The sequence below is a fragment of the Loxodonta africana genome, chromosome 7 (genome assembly GCF_030014295.1).
Source record: "Loxodonta africana isolate mLoxAfr1 chromosome 7, mLoxAfr1.hap2, whole genome shotgun sequence".
Classification (NCBI taxonomy): Eukaryota; Metazoa; Chordata; class Mammalia; order Proboscidea; family Elephantidae; genus Loxodonta; species Loxodonta africana.
This window is the reverse complement of record NC_087348.1, coordinates 64,581,784-64,607,473: the sequence shown is the minus strand read 5'-3', so window position 1 is coordinate 64,607,473 and position 25,690 is coordinate 64,581,784. Positions and strand designations below refer to the sequence as shown.

The 25,690-nt window shown below is 38.8% G+C and overlaps 1 protein-coding gene and 1 pseudogene across 5 annotated transcripts in view; one reads left to right on the top strand and one right to left on the bottom strand.

Annotated features, from left to right (window-relative positions):
* UEVLD (UEV and lactate/malate dehyrogenase domains) overlaps positions 1-22,545 on the bottom strand; it is a 41,622-nt gene extending 19,077 nt beyond the window's left edge. For 4 of the 5 annotated variants that reach the window (XM_010592192.3, XM_003411975.4, XM_023550794.2 and 1 more), the window contains exons 1-7: positions 22,413-22,545; positions 19,954-20,038; positions 17,397-17,462; positions 13,518-13,681; positions 8,701-8,836; positions 7,198-7,316; positions 1,069-1,171 (exon numbers count right to left, since the gene is read on the bottom strand). In XM_010592192.3, coding sequence (XP_010590494.1) covers positions 1,069-1,171; positions 7,198-7,316; positions 8,701-8,836; positions 13,518-13,681; positions 17,397-17,462; positions 19,954-20,038; positions 22,413-22,454 — 715 coding nt within the window. In that variant the 5' untranslated portion in view covers positions 22,455-22,545. Of the gene's footprint in view, positions 1-1,068; positions 1,172-7,197; positions 7,317-8,700; positions 8,837-12,576; positions 12,620-13,517; positions 13,682-17,396; positions 17,463-19,953; positions 20,039-22,412 lie in introns of those variants that run through there. The other variant, XM_064288355.1, reaches the window with a different exon arrangement.
* LOC111751237 (large ribosomal subunit protein uL6-like) lies at positions 2,132-3,172 on the top strand (annotated as a pseudogene).
* Positions 22,546-25,690: the final 3,145 nt, after the last annotated feature.

The following is a 25,690-nucleotide window of genomic DNA, read 5'->3' as shown; positions in this document are numbered from 1 at the left end:
TGAGTAAAGTATTTTTAAACCTATACCCTCAAATATGGTGTGTGTATGTATACACATACATATATGCTAACATTTGTACATGATTACAAAATAAAAGTAGAATTTTTAAAAATTAGAAGGATGAGGTAAAGAAAATAACTTTTTAAAAACATTTTACTTTTATTTTTAATGATACAAAAACTATTTGTTCTTATTAAAGCTTATTATTAATGATATATTTTTAGTGAAAGCAATGTGAATTTTTTTTTTTAATCTTGGTTTATCACTTTGCTATATACTAATGTGTGTATTATTCCCACTTTACAGGTGAGAAAACTGAAGTTTAAGAGACTATATAGCCTAAGAGATTTTATAGAATTAGGATACAAATCCCTTCCTGTCTAATTGTAAAATTGTAATACTAATTAAATATTAGAAAGGAAGCAGCCAGAGAAAACAGATTCATACTAAGGTATAAATCAAAGACAAGGAATAAGTCCTCCTGACCAATTCGAATGTTATTTGCTCATTTTACCCTTGTTAATGTAATCAGTTATAATCTCTCTATGAAACTGGACAAGCCACTTAATTTATTTGAACCTTAGTTTCCCAGTATGTGGAGCCCAGGTGGTACAGTGGTTAAAAGATCAGCTGCTAACCAAAGGGTCAGCAGTTTGAATCCACCAGCCACTCCATGAAACCCTATGGGGCAGATTTACTCTGTCCTACAGAGCTACCTATGAGTGGTAGTTGATTCAATAGCAATGGGATTGGTTTGGTTTTGGTTTCCGTTATATAAAATAAGGGATTTGGATAAGGTGAACTTTAAGGTGCTTTTCAGTGTTAAAATTCTAGGACTCAACATTGTTCAGGTAGGAAGCATTGAGTTTTTGGTTATGGTGATGGAAAATTTGGCCTAGATATTACAGTGATTCCACAACATGATTAATGTAGCTGATGTCACTAAATTATAACATCAACATGTTAAGCTGGCAACAGTTGTGTTACATATATTTTTATAACAAAAAATTTTAAGACTCAAATATGAGAGCAAACAAAGCAAACATCTTTCAAGCAGAATATTCTGACCTTTGCTGATCTCCACATTAGGTAGGCTGAAGATGTCAAGGTCCATCGTCCCTCCTTTAGTCCCTTCTGAGAGGTCTAAGAGGACCAGCCTGTCCACAATGTTCTGTACAGTACAATTAAAAAAAGAACAGCATTACATTGGATGTGGCCAGTTACTCGATTTAAACCAAGTGAGGGCTAAGGGAATATATACTGGCCTTATGTGCTGTCTCAAGAAGGAAAAAACACAATAGCAATAAAAATGACATGCAAGCAAGAGGTTATCCTGAACTTGAATGATGTGATCCTTTAGGCTTGACTACTAAAAACTTGACTATTGAAAAAACTATCATGATAAATGGAGAAAAGATTGATGTTGTCAAGGATTTCATTTTACTTGGATCCATAATCAATGCCCACAGAAGTAGCAGCCAGAAAATCAAAAGCCATTATTGCATGGGGCAAATCTGCTGCAAAAGACCTCTTTAAAGCGTCAAAAAGCAAAGATGTCACTTTGAGGACTAAGGTGCACCTGACCCAAGCCATGTTATTTTCAATTGCCTCATATGCATATGAAAGCTGGACAGTGAATAAGGAAGACCAAAGAACTGATGCATTTGAATTATGGTGTTAGTGAAGAATACTGAATATACCATGGACTGCCAAAAGAACGAACAAACCTGTCTTGGGAGAAGTACGACCAGAATGCTACTAAGAAGCGAGGATGGTGAGACTACAACTCACACACTTTGGACACGTTATCAGGAGGGACCAGTCCCTGGAGAAGGATATCATGCTTGGTAAAGTAGACGGTCAGTAAAAAGGAAGACCCTCAATGAGATAGATTGACACAGTGGTTGCAACAATGGGCTCAAACATAATGACTGTGAGGGTGGTGCAGGACTGAGCAGCGTTTCATTCTATTGTACACAGGGTCGCTATAGGCCAGAACCAACTCAACAGCACCTAAAAACAACAACATTGAAAACTGGGATCTGCTGGGGCATAACTCAGTCAGACAACATAGACTGCAGGTTTCTTTTGATGGGATAGTGAGTAATAAAGATGACCTGGTACACTCAATATGTTTGTTATTGTTCTTCAGTTTATGTTTCATTTTGAAGTCAAAATTTCTATTCTGAAAGAGCTCAGGGTGATTTGTTTGATCTATTTTAGCAGCTAAATTCTAGCATGAAAGCAAACACTAATACCAGGTTTTTCTTTCAAAAAACAAAAGCTAGCTCTTTGCTGCATCTACTGTGAGAAAGAAGACCATTCTCAGCAACGAGACTGTCGACATCCCAGAAAATACTGACGTCACTCTTAAGGGACACAGTTATTGTGAAGAGCCCCAGAGGAACCCTGCAATGGGTCTTCAAGCACATTAAGGTAGAACTCAGTCTCCTTTGAAAAAAAAAATAAGAGGCTTCAGGTTGACAAATAGTGGGGAAGTGAAAACGAAATGGCTACACTCTACACTATCTGTAGGCATGCACAGAACATGATCAAGGATGTTACACTGAGCTTCCATTACAGTTCAAGGTCTATGCAAGCTCATTTCCCCATCAACATCGTTATTCAGAAGGGTGAATCCTGTGTTGAAATCTGAAATTCCTTGAGTGAAAAATACATCTGTAGCGTTTGGATGAGGTCAGGTGTTACTTGTTCAGGATCCCAAGCCCAGGAAGATGAGCTGATTCTTAAAGGAAACTACATTGAACTTGTATCAAATTCAGCTGCTTTAATTCAACAAGCCATGACAGTCAAAAACAAGAATATCAGAAAACTTTTGGATGGTATTTATGTCTCTGAAAAAGGAACAGTTCAACAGGCTGGTAAGTAAGATCTAAAAGTTGTCCAGTTACAGAAACAAGAGGCCAGATGATTCCTAAGTCCTAGTGATGATACATAGATTTTTTCTTTTTTTATTGTGCTTTAAGCGAAAGTTTACAATTCAAGTCAGTTTCTCATCCAAAAACTTATACACACATTTATGTGACCCTAGTTGCTCTCCCTATAATGTGACAGCACACTCCTCCTCTCCACCCGGTATTTCCCAGGTCTATTCAACCAGCTCCTGTCTCCCTCTGTCTTCTCATCTCGTCTCCAGACAGGAGCGCCCACATAGCCTCATGTGTCTACTTGAGCTAAGAAGCACACTCCTCACCAGTATCATTTTATCTCTCATAGTCCAGTCTAATCTTTGTCTGAAGAGTTGGCTTTGGGAACGGTTTTAGTTTTGGGCTAACAGAGAGCCTGGGGGCCATGTCCTCTGGGGTCCCTCCAGTTTCAGTCAGACAATTAAGTCTGGTCTTTTTACAAGAATTAGAGATTTGCATCCCACTTTTCTCCTGCTCCATCAGGGATTCTCTATTGTGTTCCCTGTCAGGGCGGTCATTGGTGGTAGCCAGGTACCATCTAGTTCTTCCAGTCTCAGGTTGATGGAGTCTCTGGTTTATGTAGCCCTTTCTGTCTCTTGAGGTCATATTTTCCTTGCGTCTTTGGTGTTCTTTGTTATCCTTTGCTCCAGGTGGGTTGAGACCAACTGATGCATGTTAGAATAGTGGTGATATTTTAAAAATGCAATAAAAATTCATCTATTGATTTGGTGGGGAAATAATAATAAAAATAAGTAAAAATAAAGGCTAATAGTCATACATCTAAAATCAAATATGATCACAACGAGGCACTCTATGCAGAGATCTCACATAAGAGTATTCCACATGCCTCTGCATGGTCCCTGAATGGCATGGTGGGCTGACTATAAATAATAGCATGGAAAATCCTAAGTCAGTTTGCCTTGTGGAAGGTCTTTGCTCTCTGAAGTTATAGGGGACCTAAGGATCTCTCCTATAGGGTGTGGGAGCAAAAGTATCCAGGGATCCACCAGACTATCAGGCAGAAAGTATAGTGGTTAAAAAACAACAACAAAAAAACCCAGCTATTTGGAATTGACTCATGGCAATGGGCTCATACCACTTATTAGCTACGTAACTTTGGGCAAGTCACTGAACTGGGTCTTACTTCATGTGCTCGGGAGGCTTATTATGTGACACAGAGCCAGCATACAGTTGCCTCTCTAAATCACAGCTATCAATTTTATTATTGCCAATATATCAGAAAAACCAGATATTCTTAAAATGGGTCTCTGCAAATAAAAATTAACTAGTAGTTAATAAGGCCCAGTATGAAGCAGTTTTCCTTTTTAATTAAAATTTCTAATTTAATTTTTAAAATAGGTAACATATTCATATGGTTCAAAATTCAAATGTTCAAAAAGAAAAAAAAAGAGAATATAAAGTAAAAGGTCTCTCTTCCTTTCACTACAGCCTAACAACTGTGATTACATCTCTTATTTTTTAACTCTTCTGAGCTGGCTTACAGGGACAAGAGAAGTCACCTGGGATTCTTTCATCCAAAACCTAAATATAAATGTTCAGTTCAGGAAGTGTTACTATTCTCAGTAAGTACTACTCCGGAAATGAAGCATTCTACAGAAAAATCTCTTCCAAAGCAATCAGTAATACAAATACTTTTGTACTTTAAAATATTCCATCGATTCATAATACTTATCACAAAGGGAAAATTTCCTAAATATACAAAATGCTCCTATGAACTATTAAGAATCTAATAGAAAAAAAATTGAGCAAAGGTTGTGAAGAAATAGCTCACAGGAAACGAACACAAATGGTTCAAGGGAAATGCAAAGAAAACTATGAGATACCGTTTTCATCTATCAGGCATGCAAGCACCCAGAAGTTTAATAACGGTAGTATGGGAAAACAAGAATTCTCATATACAGTGCATGTAAGGGTAAACTGGTAGAACTGATACGGAAGATAATCTGACAAATTTTATCAAAATTTTTAAATGCAGCATTTCCTTTAATCCACCATTTTTATTTACAGGACAGGAACCAACATACAAGTCGAAGCCCTGGTGCCGAAGTGGTTAAGAGGTTAGGCTGCTAAACAAAAGGTCAGCAGTTCAAATCCACCAGCTGCTCCTTGGAAACCCTATGGTGCAGTTCTACTCTGTCCTAAATGGTCGCTATGAGTCAGAACACACAACCTACAAGTTTACTAGCACTTGTGTAAAATGACACAATATGTATAAGATACTCATTCAGGTACATCATATCAAAAGCCTACAAACAACCTAACGTAAACGTCCACCAACAATGATGATGATGATGACAATAATAAGGCAGTATAACAGCAGTTTAGAGCAGAGCTTCTCAAGCATTAATATGCATTTGGATTACCAGGGATCTTGTTAAAATCTTCAGTTTGCTTCAGTGGGTCTGAGGTATGGCCAAGGATTCTGCATTTCTAACAAGTTCTCAGGTGATGCCAGTGCTGCTGATCTGAAAACCACACTCTGAGTAGCAAGGGTCTAGAATACAGGCTCTGTAAACAGGTTCCCTGGGTTCAAATCCTGACTCCACCATTTATTAACACTGTGATTTTGGGTAAGCTGGGTAACCTCTCTGTGCCTTGGTTTGTTCATTTGTAAAATGGCAATAGTGATAGTACCTAAGCAATTGCATTGCTGTGAAAATTACATGAGTCAGTGTTTAGGCTACTGCCTGACACACAGTAAGTACTCTGTAAAGGTTAGTTACCACTGTTATGACTACTATTATTGTTGTAGTATTTGAATTTTGTCAAAATATTAATGTTTAAAATTATGTTAAAATGTTAATGTTTAAAAAAGAAAAGGGGAAAAAATTTTCCACCTAGACAGTTCACAAAGAAATACTGACACTTAAAGAAGCATGACTTTAAGGTGCCTCCCTATATTTATCAAAAATAAATAAAATTAATAAAACTCAGCATTGTTAAACCAAAAAACCAAAGCTGTTGCCATTGAGTCGATTCCGGCTCATAGTGGCCCTACGGGACTGAGTAGAACCATCCCATAGGGTTTCCAAGGAGCTCCTGGTGGATTCAAACTGCTGACCTTTTGGTTAGCAGCCAAACTCTTAACCACTATCCCACCATGGTTTCCCAGCATTGCTAGGGATGTCAAAAAGTAGGTCCATGAGCACATTATTACTAGCAGCATAAATTAGTTCTGCCTTTCTGAAGAGCAAGCTAGCAATATGTCATCAGTACCAAAAAGACCATTCATGCCCTCTGATTCACTAGTACTATTTCTGAGATACACACACCCAAAAGAAAACAACTCAGGGAAAATAAGCAACTTGTAAAGTGATGTTTACCGAAGTAGTTTAATTAGCAACAAAAGAACTGAAAACAATTCAAATTCTAAGTAAAAGGGAATAGTGTATTCTGAAGGAGAGCGGAGGAAATGAAACTATAATATGGCAAAAGTTAGCATATGTTGTTCTGAGCAGTCAGTTTTTAAAATTTTCTAGCTCCCTGGATGTAATTTATTTGCCAGAGAAGAACCTGCCCCCAAGATACATGCAAGTATTAAATGGAAAGGGAAGAATTTAGATGGCAAAACAAACAAAGTTTAACAGAAAAGAAAAACTAATGCCAGCCACCAAATAAATATATAGAGGGACAGCTACCCTATTTTGAGCTACATCCCTTACATGACACGAGGCATCCTGTTGCCATGATACTGGGCCCTGGAGAGAGACAGGCAGGTCTTTGAACCTATCTGGAAAGGGATTTAAGACTTTCTGTAAACAATTTATATACAGAAGATCTAGTAAAAAGGACTGACCAAGAAAATAAATTAATCGCAAACTAGTGTAAAATATCAACTTAGCAACTATGATCCTAAAAAAGTCAATCCTTCAAAAAAATGCTTATTTCAGAAGGAGCTAAAATTTAATAAACACTTGACTAAATAAGAGTTTAATTAAAGCAGCATGACTCAAAAAACACAGGAAAAAATTTGTGGCTAAGTCAGACGAATGTCAATTTGAGATATCCCTTGGAAGAGAGTGATGAGCCCATTTAAATTACTTTTTCAAAGCCTTATTCCATGACTAACTACTAATTAAGAGACAACATCACTGACAAGAGCTTTTTGTCAACTTATTAAACATATTTTAAGCAAAATGAGGTTTTCCTACATGACAAAATGAAGCCATTATTTCTTGAATGTCAAACACAAACTGCGTCAAAGTACAGCACTATGACAGACGTATTTACAGCAATCATGATTACATACCTTTGCTAAAATTGCTAATGTGCATGCAATGCCCAACTCTCCACCTCCAACCACGGTAATTTTATTAACTGTTTTAGTCTCATGATTTGCCCAGCTCCTTGAATTTATGTCTGAGACACCTAGAAAGAAAAGTAGATGATCACAAGAATTTTAAAGTAGTATCAAAAACTATTTTAGCATCTCCAAAAAAATACACCAGGGTCGATAACTCAAACAGAAAACGCAGCCTTTATCCACAATCAAGTCAACCAGTTGCCATCAAGTCGACTCTGACTCATTCCTATGTGTGTCAGCCCAGAACTGTGCTCCACAGCGTTTTCAATGGCTGGTATTTCAGAAGCAGATCACCAGGCCTTTCTTCTGAGGCATCTCTGGGTAAAGTTGAACCTCCAAACTTTTGGTTAACTGTTTGAACCACCCAGGGACTCCAGTCCATAATAAAAACTTATTGCCACTGAGTCCATTCCAACTCATGGTGAGCTTACAGGACAGGGCAGAAATGCCCCATTTTCCAAGGCTGTAAATCTTTACACAAGCAGGCTACCACATCATTCTCCCTCGGAGCAGCCAAGTGCTTAGCCACTGCACCACCAGGGCTCTGTCCAGTCCATAATAGGCACTCAAAAAATATTTGTTGAAGAAATGGATGCATGAATGCAAGAAAAAGAGAATCTAAGTTCTGAAGTTAAATATTTCACTAAACAGAGGCTAGCCTTTTAAAAAATAACTTTCCAAATATCTTAAAAATATTATTAATAAGACTTTAAAAGATGTTAAGGTATGGTATTTAAAAATAAAAAATAGGATTTCTGTAATTCTAAAAAAAATTCTGATTTTTATGCTCTGGTCTACAATGCAAAAAAAAAGTGTAACATCTTACTAAAATTTCCAAGCATGTGTATTTGGCTTTATCCTCAATCAGAAACATTAAGAATCATAGATCTTCTGGTCCAATATACTGAATGAGTCAATAGGGCCACATAAACATGATGAAAAAGGCTTGTGATCAATAGATGTCAAGTGAGGAGTCCCTGTGTAGCAGAAACCGTTAAGCGCCGGGCTACTAACTGAAAGGCTGGCAGTTCAAACCCACCCAGAGGTGTCTCAGACTACCAGTCCACTTTTGAAAGATCACAGCCATGAAAAACCCTATGGAGAGCACTTATACTCTGAAACACATGAAGTTGCCATGAGTTGGGCTCTACAGCAACTAGGTTGTTTTTTAACTTAGAACAAAACAAGAATTATTTTACCTATCCATATAAAAGTACATTTTTTACATTTTAGGAAACCATAGTTATTGGAACTGATGGTAACGCTGACCCATGATAGATGTACGGGAATTTTTGATCTTATACACACACATACACATACATACATAACACTCACACACATATTTACTTACGGAAATGAAGTAGAAAGCAAGCAGCAGAAAGTAAAAAATGTTAGTGAGAAATATAAAATGATAACTCTCAAGGCAATTTAACTGACAAAAATACAAACCTTCAGTGATTTTTGCAATATAGGCTAGCAAGTCTACCTGCCGTGCCTCATCAGACGATGACAGAGCATACAGGGGAAGTTCTTCTTGAAACTTGGCAATCATTTCTTTAATTAATCCAACAATGACAGATTTAGGCTACAGAATATACACAAAGGAAAAAGTTACACAAACATTTTGCTGAAGAATAAACCCAAAACCCAAACCCACTGCCATCAAGTCAATTCTGACTCATCTCGACCCTGCAGGCCAGAGTAGAACTGCCCCTTAGGGTTTCCAAAGCTGTAAATCTTCCTGGAAGCAGACTGCCACACCTTTCTCTCACAGAGCAGCTGGTGGGTTCGGACTGGAACCCACCTTTCACTTAGCAGCCAAGCACTTTAAAATTGCGCCACCAGAGCTCCTTTGCTAAAGAAGCCAACCCGCTGTCGTCTAGTCAATTCCGACTTACAGTGACCCCACAGGGTTTCCAAGGCTGTAAATCTTTATGGAAGCAGGCTGCCACATCTTTCTCCCATGGAGCCTCTGGAGCCTCTGGTGATTCTGAACCACTGACCTTTTGGTTAGCAGTCAATCACTTTAACCACCGCATCATAGTACCTTGTTAATCGATAGTTAGCCAAAAAGAAGAATGCCATCAGGCTGTCATTTTTTGAAAACGACTACAAAATTATTTAATACTTGTAACTGCTGTAATTTTTTTCAACTAAAAGGAATGAATAATAAATTCATATCTCCCAAAAGTGAAAAAAGCATAAATGTTTAATAGCAGAAAATCTAGGTTTGGGATCAGTCTGTTTTAATATGTTGAAATGATTTCAGACTTAAGAGAAAAGTTACAAAAATAGTACGAAGAATTACCATTTACTGGTCAAAACAGAAAATTAACGTTGATAAAATATTATCTAATGTGATACAAGGAGTCTGTGGGTGGTGCCAATGGTTAACGTACTCGCTGACGGAAAGGCTGGCAGTTGAAGTCCACCCAGAGGCAACACACAAGAAGGGCCTGGTGATCTATCTCTGGAAGGTCGTCCACTGAAACTGCTATGGAGCAAAGTTCTACTCTGAAAACACACGGGGTCACCATGAGGGCAACTGGGTTTTTTGTTTGTTTTGTTTTAATCAGATATTGTTTCTTTTAATTTAACTGGATGAGTAACCTTATTGAAGTTCGCTTAACCTCTCTGACCTTCAGTGTCATCACAATACAACATGAATAATAAATCCCAAATAGCTGTATGAGAAACAAATGCATTAATGCACGCAAACTAGAAGCTGGGAGGGCAAAACAGATGTTTGTTATTACTGTTACGAATAATTAGTAGTATGCTCATTTTAAAAAGTGCTTAATTCCTCAGAGTACGGTTTCACTATTTATAAACTAAGAGGATAAGACCACTAGGATCGAAAAAACTCAAATATCTTCATGGACCAGGCAGGTAACATAAGTAACTGTGTAGAAATGTTTACTGTGGCAAATTGAAATGGGCATGCCTATTCAAATTCTTAACAGATTCAAATTCCTGTTAAGGATAAAACAAAGCAAAACAAAATCACTATGTTCTTCAAACAAAATTTTGTAGGCCCAATGCAGCAATTTCAATGTCTTGGGGAAACAGTCTGCAATCTCTGGCATAGATGACCTCTCAATTCCTTCCTGTTCCAAAATTCTATATAATTATACTCCATGATTATAATTTCAACTGCATGTGGAACTTATTTAAACAATGTAGTGTCTTCTTAAAACTAGTTTACCTTATAATATAGAGGCTCAGAATAGTAAAATCAATACTGTCTGAACTGAAATCAAACACAACCTCAACTAGATTATAGGACTATCTCTGATTATTCATTAAACAAATAAAAACAAACTATAAAAAGAGATGCCAGAGAAAATAAACATCCAGAGGAAACATCCTGTGTCTGGGTACAGATTTCAAACCATTCTTGGAAGGGTGGGGGGGGGAGGGGGATGGATGAAGGAGATAAGCAGACAAGCCACAAAAGAAGAAACATACATGGTTAAATATATGAAAAGGATTTCAATTTCTGAAATAATGGAAGAATTGAAAATTAAAGATACCATTTTGTCTTTCCAACAGGCCGATTTTTATCACATCTACTCATCACATTTAGTCTGTGCGTGGCACACATGGCTAGGTGCTCAACTACTAGCCAGCAGATGGGTGATTAGAATCTACTCAGAGGCATCCTGGAAGGTCTGCTTCTGAAAGGTCACAGACTTGAAAATCCTACCGAGCAGTTCTGCTCTGCACACACGTGGTCAACGTGAGCTGGAACCAGCTTGGTAACCAACAACAATTATCACATTTAACTTACAATCTTATTTAAATATACAAGTTCATAAAGTAAAAGGTCAATGATTCCCCACCTCAACTCTACTGTTGACAATTTGCTGTGCATTCTTTCTTTTACTACTTTTTTCATTTTTAAAGGTTTTATATATGAAAAATATAAAAACCATAAAAAACAAAGCAAAATACATTCATAAGTGTACTTTTTTCCATTTTGTTATTTTTGAGAATATATACAGCAAAACATTTTCTACATGTACCATTTGGTAACACTGATTATGTTCTTGAGTTGTGCAATCACTCTCACCCTCCTTTTCTGAGTTATTCCTCCTCCGTTAACATAAATTCACTGCCCCCTAAGATTCCTATCTTTCAAGTTGCTTGTCAATTTTATCCCAATAGATAGTTCTTAAAAGAGCATAAAGCTCAAGGCAGATATTTTTTACCAGTTAAGCTAAACTATTTTTTGGTATTAAAAAGATTCGGTGCTATTTTTGGTTCAAAGTTTAAAGATAATCTCAAGGAAATAGTTTCAGGGGTTCAGCTAACTTTCACGGCTTCAGGAAGTCTGGAGTCCATGACAATTTGAAATTTCATTCTGCATTTTCCCCCTTTTGATCAGGATTCTTCTATAGCATCTTTGATCAAAATGTTCAGTAACGTTCAAATTCTCAATTGCAAGCTTTTTTAACAAGAGGACTTCAAAGGTACAGATAATTTCTTAAGGTCAGAAGTGGGTATGGGGGTGTTGGTTCTATAATAAATGTTTATGGCATTTACATTGTATATAACTTTGGAATGTATATTTCACAATTTAGGAAAAATGGGGAAAGATACAGTGTACCACCAAGTAAGGATATAATTTGACTAGCAGCATGAGTCAATCTGAAACCTTCTCTGTAAAAGTGTATGTGCATCGCCAGCTTAGACAGCTAAGGGAGGAGGGCTGCTGCACACACTGCACGTTGGCAGGCAGCTCCTGAGCGCCCAAGTGAGGAGGAATCCGACGTTGTACAAGCCAACACCAACCTGGAAGTAGATCTTTAAGGGCTAGCAAGTAAACTTACATTTCACAATTTAGGGTGGTTTTTACTCCTAATCTGGTGAAAATGTCACTTATAAATTCTGAAAGTGTGCCCTCCCCCCACCCCCACCCCCCAAAAAATCTAAAACAAATCAAGACACTTCAGGAAGCTGGGCAGAAATACATTTTAAAAATCATAAAAGTTCAAAAATGGGATTAAAATTATTTTAGTATATTGTCTAATAAAGATTAAAAAAATTTTTTTCTAAATGCCAGGTCTGGCTATTTACCAGGTAATAGTATGGAAATAAATCATAAGCACCAAATCCTTTGATTCAGTCTGTATTGAAATTATAGTTGAATCCATAAGCTATAAATTTTCAATTCCCAACTGAATATAAGTTCCATGAGTCAGAAATTTTTATCTTTTTTGTTCACTGCTGCATCACAATGCCTAGCACACAGAAAGCACTGAATATTTGTCGAATAAAATGCAGGAATGATAAGGAGAAATTCTGAGTGAAGAAGTTGCTGACCTAAGTCCTTTTGAGAATGCAGAGCATGGAGTTGGAGATTATTCTTTAGCATAAAGGTAAGGAGAAAAAAAAATTATAAATCTTGTCATCGTAAAGTGAGTAGCTTGTTTGCAAGATGCCTTCCTGTGAGATCCACCTTATCTAAGATGGCTTGTTACTTTAACCTTGAGTCTATGATGTCTGTTTTACATGTCTGCACTGTTTACTCATTATATGTTTCTTGCAAGAAGCTGAATTTACTCATCGGTCTTATTATTCATTGATCACACTTTCACTGACCTTGTTATAATTAGCCCAGACAGCACTATATAAATAGTGTTTATTCCCTTGTAGTTTAGAATCTGTTTTCCTCCTTGCACATGTTTATGCAAGTAAAAAATAAATGGCATATGATACTTCAATAAGTTTGATTTTAAAAAAAATGATTATAACAATCATTTTCAAATGAAAGCCAAAGTATTTTTTTCCTGCAGCAGAATATATATTTTTCTAAGTTTGTGGGGAATATAATACAAAAATGTTTAAATGAAAATTTACCTTAAATGTTGTTGCTGTGTGCCACTGAGTCGATTCTGACTCATAGTGATCCTACAGGACAGAGTAGAACTGCCCCAGAGGGTTTCCAAGGAACGACTGGTGGATTCGAACTGTGACCTTTTGGTTAGCAGCCTGATCTCGTAACCACTTCGCCACCAGGGCTCCTATCTAACTAACTAAAATAGTCTATTATTACATAAACCTTAACCTCAAGGTACTATAGTACTATCATTCTTTCCATAAGATATGATCCCCTAACTTTGTTATGAATTTCAAATTATTTTTGAAGATCATATAGTCAATACCAGTGAAATAAAATGCAGTATTTTACTTATTTGTATTATCAAATCAAAGATAAACATGCAGAAAAATGAAAACATTTAAAGAACCCATACTGATCTTACATGGCTCCAGTTTTGGAGATAGGGCAAGTATATCCTGCCTTGAGCATCCACATGTTTTCCAACAGAGATTCCCATATTTGCAGTTGGCTTCAAGAAGCAAATGGGTGGAGCAAAAGGGTGAGAATCCAAAATCCATAAACGAATTGGTATGTTATATGTATTGCCTATTTAAGATAAAATAAACACAGATTCAAACAATAATGAAGCATGTACATCATATTTATGGAATGACTACGTATCATTTGAAGAAACATATGTAGTCTAGTCAAGCTTGCATATAAAGTATTTATGTAAACCAAGGACTATTTCCCCATTTTGTCCACATTCACACTGGAGTTATGTTCTGGTTAAGATAATACCAGCGTAATATTTGAGGAAATTTAATTAAGACAATGACCAGCCCATCCAATTCAAGTCAATAAATATTTATAGGGCATACTCTGCCAAAAGTTTGGGATATAGCATCTTCTCTATGTAATCTTCTTTGCCCCACCCAAGCAGAGCTATCGAATTTTCCTGGGAAGGTAGTAGGTACCTCCATTTTCGAATTTATTCTGCATTTAAATTATTTGCTTATAGGTCTGTTTCTCCTTCTATACCGTAAACTTCTAAAAGTGATTATGTCTTATTCATTTCCATATCCCCAGCTAGTACTGGCTGTTCAGTAAAGTTTCTTATATGAATAAGAATGAATAAATCAATGAATGAACAAACAAAAGAAAACGAATGAATAAACAAAGATAAGTTTGATGCTTGCTCTCAAGGAGCTCAATAATTGCAGATACTATCACACACAAATTATGGATAACATTGGGAAGAATGGGAATTTCGGAGTAATTGTGCTCATGAGGAACCTATACACAGACCAAGAGGCAGTTAGTTGTTTGAACAAAACAAAGGGATATTGAGTGGTTCAAAATCAGGGAAGGTGTGCAACAGGGTTGTACCCTTTCACAATACTTATTCAATTTGTACGCTAAACAAATAATCTCAGAAGCTGGACTATACAAAGAAGAATGTGGCATCAGGATTAGAGGAAAACTCATTAACAACTTACGATATACAGCTGACACAGCCTTGCTTGCTGAAAGTAAAGAGGACTTGAAGCACTCACTGATAAAGATCAAAGACCACAGCCTTCAGTACTGACTACATCTCAACATAAGGGAAACCAAAATCCTCACAACTCGACCAATAAGTTACACCATGATAAACAGGAAATATTGAAGTTATCAAGGATTTAATTTTGCTTGGATCCACACTCAATGCCCATGGAAGTAGCAGTGAAATCAAACAACATATTACATTGGGCAAATCAGCTACAAAAGACCTCTTCAATGTTTTAAGAATCAAAAATGTTACCTTGAGGACTTTAAAAAAAAAAAAAAAAACCCATAGCCGTCAAGTAGATTTTGACTCATAGCGACCCTAAAGGTATCCCTGATCCAAGCCATGGTATTTTCAATCACTTCCTATGCATGTGAAAGCTGGACAACAAATGAGGAAGACCGAAGAACTGATGCATTTGAATTATGACGTTGGTGAAGAATATTGAATATATCAAGGATTGCCAAAAGAACGAACAAATCTGTCTTGGAAGAAGTATAGCCAGAATGCTCCGTAGAAGCGAGGACAGCCAGACTTCCTCTCACATACTTTGGACATGTTATCAAGAGGTACCAGTCCCTGGAGAAGGACATAATGCTTAGTAAAGCAGATGGTCATCTAAAAAGAGGAAGACCCTTATTGAGATGGATTTACACAGTAGCTACAACAATGGACTCAAACATAACAACGAATGTGAGGATGGTACAGGACCGGGCAGTGTTTCATTCTGTTGTACACAGGGTTTGCTATAAGTCTGAACCAACTCAACGGCACCTAACAACAACAACATCACACACAAGCTGGGCTGGTTACATAGAATTTAGAGCTGAAAATAACCTTAACGGTCACCTTGTCCAGTGGTTCTTAAGTTTTAGTGTACATCAGAGTTACTTCAAGAGCCTGAAAAACATGCAGATTGCCGGGACTCACTTCCAGAGATTGAGATTCAGTAGGTGTAGGATGGAGCCAAACATCTGTATTTTAAACAATCTCACACATACCCTCTGTCCCCGACCCAGCCGCTCCGCACACTGAAAGAAATTATCACCTTTTGGAAACAGTCCATTATCTTCATTTTGGAGTCCCTGGGTGGTGCGAACAGCTAAGCACTTGACTACTAGCTGAAAGGCTGGCAGTATGAACCTACCCAGAGATGCCCTGAAAGGGCAGGCCTGGCGATCTGCTTCTGAAAGGTCACAGCCATGAAAACCCTATGGAGCAGTTCTACTCTGTCAGCTAATGCTCTGCCTCCTACCCTACCCATTTAGCTTTCAGGCATGATGGTCTAGGAATTACCATAAAGAAGCACCTACTTTGAAAAAGATTCCAAGAAATGCAGCTTCCTGGTATCTTTTAGGCCATGTATGCCTATCATATAGGGCTGACCCCTTCGTGAGAGAGAGTAAACTCTGCTGTTCTCTCCCTGTTTGGATTCCAGACCCTCCTCAGCCCCCTTTCAGTACACTCTCTTCTTTCAAATACACAATAAATTCATTTAATCCTAAGCACTTCAGGAATAATTGAATAAAGTAATTCAGTCAACAAATACTTATCAATCATTTCTAGAAGCACAGCACTATGTATTGACTTTGGATATATCTCTCCTGGGATTACCTGCATTTTAAAAGAGAAGTGAATTTTTAATGAAGGAATTTCAGACACTGCTCAGGGAAATATATTGGAAACAAATCACACAGTATAAGTAATTTCCTATGATACCTACCTGAAAGGTTAGTCCTTACTGAACACAGGAGGAAGTAGGTCTGGACAAATAGGAAGAGTTAAGTATAGGGGAAATCAGTGGTGTTTTTTTTGGGGGGGGGGGGCGGTGCAAACACTTAGCTATTTTAACCTGTCGGGTCACCCTAAAATGTATCGCTTTCTTTGAGGCTTAATGACACCTGTGTTTTAAAATTTCCGATTGGAGCCTGAAGTTCCAGTCCCTAACATTAACTGGCTGTGTTGTCATTGTTAGCTGCTTTCAAGTCGACCCCGTCTCATGGCAACCCCATTCACAATGGAAGGAAATGCTGACCAGTTCTGCGCCATCCTCACGATGGGTGAGTTGGTCTGTTGTGATCCACACGGTTTTCACTGGTTGATTTTTGGAAGTAGATTGCCAGGCCTTTCTCCCTAGTCCATCTTAGTGTGGAAGCTCTGTGAAACCTATTCAGCATCATAGCAACATGCAAGCATCCACTGACAGACAGGCAGTGGCTATGCATGAAGTGCACTGGGTGGGAATCAAACCCAGGTCTCCTGCTCACAAGGTGAGAATTCTACCACTGAACCACCACTGACCCTATAACTAGCTGTGTAGCCTCGGGTAAATCACTTGACCAGGCTGAGATTCAATTTCGCCTATAAAATGGGGATAATGCTACATCATATGGAGGAGGAAAGAGGAACAAAACATCAATGTAATAGAGAAAAAGGTGGCACCCCTGCAGCTTTCTATGGAAAGTAGAGATAACCTTCCACAACAGCAAGCCTATGTCTGCGTTGGTCTCCTCTGTACCCCAGCACCTAGCACAGTAGCAGGCAACAGATGACATTCAATAAATAATTGTTGAACTGAATTCAACTTGTTCACATTAACCTAGACCCTCCTTGACTAGGACAGCACCATGCCATACCCCATAAGTTCTGTATAAATCACGTATATATACGAAAATACTTTGAGAATGTTATAGCATTAAACAAATGTTTAAGATCTCATTATATGAACTGCTGTTTAAAAAAATTTCCACATTTTTCAACTTCCAAACTTACCTTGATACATCACGGGAATAGTGCCAGTAAAATTCAGCAGGTCTTTCTGGGAACTATCTTTAAAAACTAGAGAGGAAAAAAAAGCCCCAAAATGTGCAATCAGAAGTTGAAAAACTGTATTAAAACACACACACATATACAGTCTCTAAAAACCATCATCCAGGGATCAGTAACTACACTCACAAGGAGAAATTACTAGATGCCGTTTTCTTAAAAGGCGGAGGGGTATAGCTGAAAGAACGCAAGTTCTAGGCCCATCTTCCCACTTAGAGACATGTTACTTTTGCTCCTTTAATCTCTTTGACCTTCACTTTCCTCATCAATAAAATAAAGATAATAAGACTGCTTCACAAAGTTTTCATAAGGATAAATAATGTGAAAACCTTTAATAAGTAGAGTATTATAAAATGTGGGGACGTTATTAGATAATTGTCACGTGTAACAAATCAGCTATAATCACTTTCAAAAATCAGATTAAAACCTTCGTAATAATAAAAAAAAGTTAGCTTATCTTTTAAAGCAACTTCTTAGAAAGATAATACCTATTTTCTTTGGTTTCTCTGACCCAATTATTCTTAACCTTTTTTCAACCTTCACTACCTGAAAATTCAACCTTCCCGTCTATAGCTGGGACACACTGGTGGAGAATCAATGCCCTAATCTCAAGACTGAATACAAGTAACATTACCTCTGGTTTCAAACTACCAAAAAAGGAATGTAGTCCTTTTAGTACCTCAGATACTATACTATTTGGGCAGAGGAAGAAAAAATTCTAAATAGATTTGATGACTGACTAGAAAGGGTAAAGACAAAACCAGGTTAAGATAGAAAACTCAAGGCCAAGATTGTACTTAAGTACAAACATTTACCTTAAATTCTATGAGTGAAAGTAACGACAATGGGTGAAGGGACCACTCCACGATAAAAACTAAAATGGGTGGAGGAGTGGAGATGGAATTGTTATACTCAGGGACACAAAATAATCTAGAAAGGTGGTAGAGAAATGATACGTGTGAATATTCATTGTCCAAATTATTCAAAAAGCTGGAATAGAATTATGATGCATGACTGTCATTTTTTCCAAGAGTAAACTGTACATTGACGATATTAATCCTGTAATTTGAGGGTTTAATGGCAGCTGGGATCACTTTCTCTGGACAGGTGGACATGAGAATAAGAATAAACTAGTACAACAAGGTTTTTAGTACAACAAAGAATCAAATCCACATCATGAAGAAAGACACTGTATAAGATCATCAGTAAAATGGGTACTCAGACGTGGGTACAAACCCCAACTCCTAGCTAGCTGTGTAATCTTGAGCAAGGTATTTAAACTCTCTCAGCTTCCATTTCTTTATCTGAAAAATGAAGACAATAATACTACCTCACAGATTTGGTAGTAAAAAATACGTAAGATAATGTACATATAACATTTGGAAGCATATCTAGCCACAGAAGGATTAAAATCGAATAGTTTCTTCCACATATAAAATTATATATTCCTAAGAAATACTTAACTCAAGATTTCTGATACATACATCTGAATTAGATAATTTTCTTAACTCAAACTAAATCAAATATAAAACCTGTGTAGAATAAAGAAGTTTTTCAAAATTGTGTGTTTTAACTAAGGAGTTCATGGATCCTGAAATCAATTTCAGTGTCTCAACCAGCATTTGTTTTTAAATGGAATAGAAGAGAAAATGCTAGACTGGATACAGGATTTTATTTATGTGTATATGGGGTTATAATGTAAATTGTATTTACAAGTCTGGGTTGTGGGCAGAAATTTTTGAAAAACAGTAAAGTAAAATCTTTTTAAATTTCTAGATCTTCTATAGTAAATGAACAAGATAACCAAAACTTTGTTATTAAAAATTTAGAACAAACCATATATGTGGTAGGCAGAATAATGCTCCTGCCACCCCAAGAGGCCCACACCCTAATCCTTGAAACCTGTGAATGTTATCTTACTTAGCAAAAGAGAATTTTAGCTGTGATTAATTTAAGGGCACTGAGATGGAGAAATTTTCCTCTATTACCCAGATGGGCTTAATCTAATCACATTAGTCCTTAAAAGGGAGATCTGACTACAGAAGAATGGTCAGCGAGATATAACATTGCTGGCTTTGAAGACGGAGGAAGGAGATCACAAGCCAAGGAATGTGAATGACCTCCAGAAACTGGAAAAGCTAAGAAAACAGACTCTCCCCCAGAGCCTCCAGAAAAGAACAAAGACCTGCCAACACCATGATGCTGGCCCAGTCCGACTTCTAATCTACAGAACTATAAGATAATAAAATTGTGTTGTTTTAAGCCACTCAGTCTGTAGTAATTTGTTATAGTAGCAATAGAAAACTCATACAATACATATTCTATCAACAAACTTAAATTTCATCAGAAACCACAGGTCACAAAGTGTAACTCAAAATCAGTGTATAAGAATGAAAAATCATGATTTTGTAGCTCTCTAGGACCAAACAACTAATTTTTATTTTTTTATAGGACCAAACAACTAATAGTCCAAATAATGCAGCAAACACTAGAAGATTCTTACCATAGGTGTCCACGGAATATCTGAAATGTGGGTAAAATGTATTGACATTCTTTAGTTCTTCCACAGTTAGATCTCTGAATTTGTACTGAAAAGGAAAAAAAATGATCATAAAATTCAAAAAAAACTATGATGAAGGGACTAATTACTGTTAACATTTAACTGAGCACTTACTGTATGCTAGGCTATGAGCTTTACAAACCTGAACAGTATTTGAAATAGTCCTTACGAAGATGACCCTATGAGGTAGGTAGGGTTTACCATTGTTCCACTTTACAGAAGGAAATAAAAGCTAGAGAATCAAAGAAACCTGCTGAGTCACACAGCCAAGTTAAGTGATGAAGCTAGAACCACTACATCCAACTTTCTCCATTTTGAAGAGTGTCATTGGTCGAATTGTGTTCCCCCCCTTCCCCCCAAATGAGTGTATTAACTTGGTTAGGCCATGACTCCCAGTATCCTGTGGCTGTCCTCCATTTTGTGATTGTAATTTCATGTTGAGAGGATTAGGGTGAGATTGTTAACACCACCCTTACTGAGGTCACCACCCTGATCCAATGTAAAGGGAGTTTCCCTGGGGTGTGGCCTGCACCACCTTTTTATCTCTTTAGAAAGGCAAGCAAGCAGACAGTTGGGAACCTCATACCATCAAGAAAGCAGCACCAGGAGCAGACTGTGTCCTTTGGACGTGGGGTCTCTGTGCCTGAGAAGCTCCTCAACCAGGAGAGGATTGAGGACCAGGACCTTCCTCCAGAGCCGAGAGGAAAAGCCTTCCCCTGGGTCCGGATGCCCTGAATTTGGACTTGTAACCTACTAGACTGTGAGAAAATAAATTTCTCTTTGTTAAAGCCATCCACTTGTGGTATTTCTGTTATGGTAGCACTGGATAACCAGGACAAAGAGTAATAATAAAATGAAAATGAACATTCAAGGAGCAACTCACCCACTTATGATCTAGAACAGTGCTGTCCAATATAGTTTTCTGAGATGATGGAAATGATGCATATCTGTGCTGTCCAACATGGTAGCCACCAGCCGCACATGGCTACTGAGCACCTGAAATGTGGCTAACATGTCTGTGAAACTGAATTTTTAATTTTATTTAAATTTTGGTTAATTTAAATTTCAATTTAAATAGCCGCATGTGGCTAGTAATCACCGTATTAGACAGCCCAGACCTAGGACATTTCTAATACCATGACGTCTGTCTAGGTACTCTCTCCCATTTCTCTGTCTCCTCTAAGTTGTATATTCACTCCTTTTTCTCTCCACATTTATACCGCATGTTTATACCCCTAAACAACGTATTATTTATATATTCCTCACACATTGTTTAGTTTTGTTTCTGGGCTTATCAAAGTATAATTTTGTATATAACCTCTAATTTGCTTCCATTCAGTATGTTTTTAAGATGTTATCTGTATTGTTGCATGCAGAAGTTCATTTCCACTCCTACATAATACATTGTTTTCCATTATACGAATGTATCACAAATTATTCTTTCGCCTGAAAATGAACATCTGAGTGCCTTCTGACCAGGTAGCTGGTGCTAGTAATGCCCCAGAAATGTAGGTCAGGCTTCTGGGCCAGCTCTCCCAGGAGACAACCTTTTAACATAAGCGGATCTCTCCTGGACATTGAAACCTCTATCTTCATTCCTAAATCTACTCTGGTCTTTTCACTCATTGAAGTTATTTCGCGTCTACTTTGTTGGCACGCGGAGCACTGATGGCTCAGTGAAGAGCTTGGCTGCTAACCAAAAGGTCAGCAGTTCGAATCCACCAGCCCGCTCCCTGTAAACTGTATGCGGCAGTTCTACTGTCCTACAGGGTTGCTGAGTCGGAATCCACTCGACCGCAACGGGATTTTTTTTTTTTTTTTGGTTTGTTGCCAGGCACAATTCAAAAGAACAGTTTCTGACATCAAGGAGTTCATAGCAGGAGTAAGGTTTGCAAATAAATAATTACTCCACAATGTGATAAGTGATAGTTTTTAAAAGTTGGTAGAAGAGAATGATTCAGTCTTCCAGGAAGTGACATCTAAGAAATCCTTAGAAAAGATGAGTGTTTCAAGTCAAGAGAAAAAAAAGCAGGCCATTAGAAGACAGATAAAAGCTAAAGGCAAAGCGTGTGCTGGGAGCTGTTTCGAGGCCAGGGAAGCTGGTGGCGTGCGACCGTACCGCACCGGGTGGTGATTGGGGGACCAGAAACACGGAGATGGGGGCGGAGCCAGACCTCGGACCTCTGGATGGAAGGGGCGGCCTCCGAGCCCCGCAGCCTTCCTGGGGCCGCTCCCCACAGCCGGCGTCACATCAGCCAGCACAAGTCCCCGCCCCCAAGCCCACGGCAGGCCGGGGACCCCGGGTGAGAAGGCAGCCTGGCTGGGGGCGCGGCGCCGATAAGGGGTGCAGGACGCCCCCCAAGCCCAGTGCTCCCAGACCCGGAGCAGCAGGCTGCCCGTACCTTGCTAAGCAGCCGTCTCAGACCCTCGCAGTCGAACTCCATCTCCAGCCAAGTCTCGGAACTAGGTTTCGTGACCCCAAACCTGCAACCTTCTTCCTGATCCGCCCCAGGACGGCGGCCGCCGAGGACCAAACTTCCTCAATGGCCCAAGGCTCCGCCCTCTCCCAAACTCGGAATTCCTCTCGCGTTCCTTCCCCGAGGTTCTGCCTTGGCTCCACCTGGAGCCGGGCAACGTTTCCAGCGTGAGCCCTGAGCAGGCAAGTTTTCGGAACGCGGTCAGGAACGTGCTAGAGGTAAGGGAGCCAAGACCCAGCTTGCTAGAAGGAAAATTGGGACATTTATGAAGCGAGAAATGGTGAAGGACCCTGTAGGAGCAGGGAAAGAGGTAAAAGCAACACGCAGTCTTCTTGAAGAGAGTTTCTAGCAGGGTGTGTTAAATTCAGCAGAGTACTGAGAAAGATCAAGACCAAAAATTGTAGCTAGATTTAGGAAGGAGAGGGTAATGAAACTTCAAATTTCAGGGAATTAGAACAGGAAAAAAGTGTTAAGAGGAATCTTGTCAGAGAATTGGGAGATAGGAGAGTGCAGCATGGGTAGGGCAGGGGAGGTAGGTTTTTTTTTTTTTTCCTTCTTTTTTTTTTAAGCGGGGAGCCATAACCATGTTGGTGGTTGAGAGAGGAAAAAGCCAAGTGAAAAGATGTTTGAAAATAAGAGAGAGGCATAGATTGGTGGATAAGGTCATCTGGAGAAGGTAGGAGAAGGCATGAAGGGCACACCAATTTTCTGACTTTGTTTGGTCTCTTCAACTTGAGGTTACTTACCTCCTTAGTATCTCTGGCTTGAGTCACTTGGGCTAAAAAGTTACAAAACCAAAAAAAAAAAAAACAAAAAAAAACCCCAAACCCATTGCCGTCAAGTCGATCGACCCTATAGGACATTGTAGAACTGCCCCATCGGGTTTCCAAGGAGTGGCTTGTGGATTGGAACTGCCAGCCTTTTGGTTAGCAGCAGTAAGTCTTAACCACTGCGCCACCAAGGCTCCAGAAGAGTTGCAGGAGCTGAATATTGTAATTGTTAAGTTGGGCTTGTTAGTGCCCGCCAACCAAAGGCCATCAGAAACCCACCTATACTTAAATGTGTTGGTTTATTACTCCTTGCAGTGATAGAGAAGGTACACCATGGGGGAGGGAGATAACCTTTGTGAGGGCTCAGTAAGAGAACCTATTTTAGGACTTGGGCTTTGGGTATTATGGGGAGGGTTCACAGGATTGAGGATTCCCTCTGGATTGGGTGCTGTCAGAAAGGAGGGCCAAATCTATGATTGGGTTTATCTCAAATTTTATCTATAGGGAATGCAGATAAGAGCCAGGACTAAGCTGTGATTAGTGAAGAAGCAGTTGTCACTCTTATTGTTTGGTATTCTGACCTTGTTTTTGTCTCTGCTTAGAGGAAATTTATGAAGTGGCCTCGTTTTATCTCACTATAATGGTGTGAGTGACCTTATCTGATGTTGGTATTCTTTGAGATTGTTTATGTCCAGTAAGAGAATAATATGGCCTAATTAACTGTTGGTGCCAAGCCAGCATGTAACAAAACTGAGGCCTATGTCAAGCCAGTTTCTGGATGTCAGGGGCTTCCCCCCCCGCCCCCCCACCCCAGGTTTTACTCTAGGAAAAAGGGGAAGAAGCCACCGGAGGGTTTTGAACAGAGGAGTAACATGATCTGCCTAAGTTTTAAAAGAATAACCCCGACTGCTACATAGGACCGCTGGTGGTGCCGTGGTTAAAGCACTCAGCTGCTATTCGCTATGCGGGAGAAAGATGTGGCAGCCTGCTCCCATCAAGATTACAGCCTTGGAAATTCTGTGGGGCAGCTCTACCCTGTCCTATAGGGTCGCTATGAGTCAGAATCAACTCGACAGCAGTTTTTTTTTTTTTTTTTCCTGTTGCTGTGTTGTGGAGAGATTGTGGTGCAAAGCAAGAGTGGAAGCAGGGAGACAAGTTAGGAGGCAAAAAGATCACCGGGAGAAATTGAAGGATAAAGGACCTGTTAAGTGTGCCTCAGCCAGATCTAACAAACCTTGGTAACAGTAGAACTTCCAGGGGCTGCAAGATCTAACAGATCCTACTAACTTATTGCCGTCGAGTCGATTCTGATTCATAGCAATCCTAAAGGACAGAGTAGAACTGCCCTGTAGGGTTTCCAAGGAGCGGCTGGTCTATTTGAACTGCTGATCTTTTGGTTAGTAGCTGAGCTCTTAACCACTGTGCTACCAGGGCTCCAACAGGTCCTACTAGAAATTCATTAATCAATGAAAAGATATCAGGTTAGTAGGGAGGCTTGAGCAAGGTCCTTCAGTCTTTTATGAAAGACCCAGGAAAAAATACAACTTAAAGGGCTTTCGTACAAACCAACAATTCTGTCCTAGTCTAAATACTCTGAATGAATTACAGGTATGATGAACACTTTATGCCTGTGTGTGTGTATATAGGTATTATTTCCTATGTGGGAGGCACATTGATAAGAGTTTTGTGTGCTTTGTCTCAGTTAATCTTCACAAATCCCTATGACCTAGACTGAATTATTATCTCATGGTCTCCCCAAGCTTGTTTTATTGATGAGGAAGCTGAGGTTTAGTGTTATACTACTTTTTTGCTTGATTCTGAGATCTTGTTAAATAAGAGATGTATTAATGAATTTTTGAGGAGAGAAAAAGACTACAAAATTAAATATGCACACCAGTTTTAACACTGATGCCTATTTCAAGAGTTTAAATGTGAAAAAATGTGTACCTTAAAATAGAAGATATATAGTATATTTGGTGCCATTTTACACATGGGGAAACCAAGACTCAGAAATTGTTGCAGAAGGTGATGTCAAAGACCGTGTTCCTAATCTGTGCATTATATGCCTCATTATATGTGAAATTGTTTTAACAATCTCTAGGAAGTCAGAATTCCGTACCTATTGGTACTGAGTCCCAAGAGGAAGGTTCTTTAGTACAAACAATGGCTTTTTAAATCCTGTACTGCCTCCTGGCCTGACCACCCTCATCTCCTGAAACTGGCACTTTTAGATCCTGTAATCTAACCAGGCTGAAACATTTGTCCTTCCTTTCCTGTTGTTGTCCTGTGACATCGAGTTGATTCCGACTCATAGCGACCCTAAAAGACAGAGTACAACTGCCCCATAGGGTTTCCAAGGAGCAGTGGGTGGATTTGAACTGCCCACCTTTTGGTTAGCAGCCTGAGCTCTTAACCAGTTCGCCACCTGGGCTC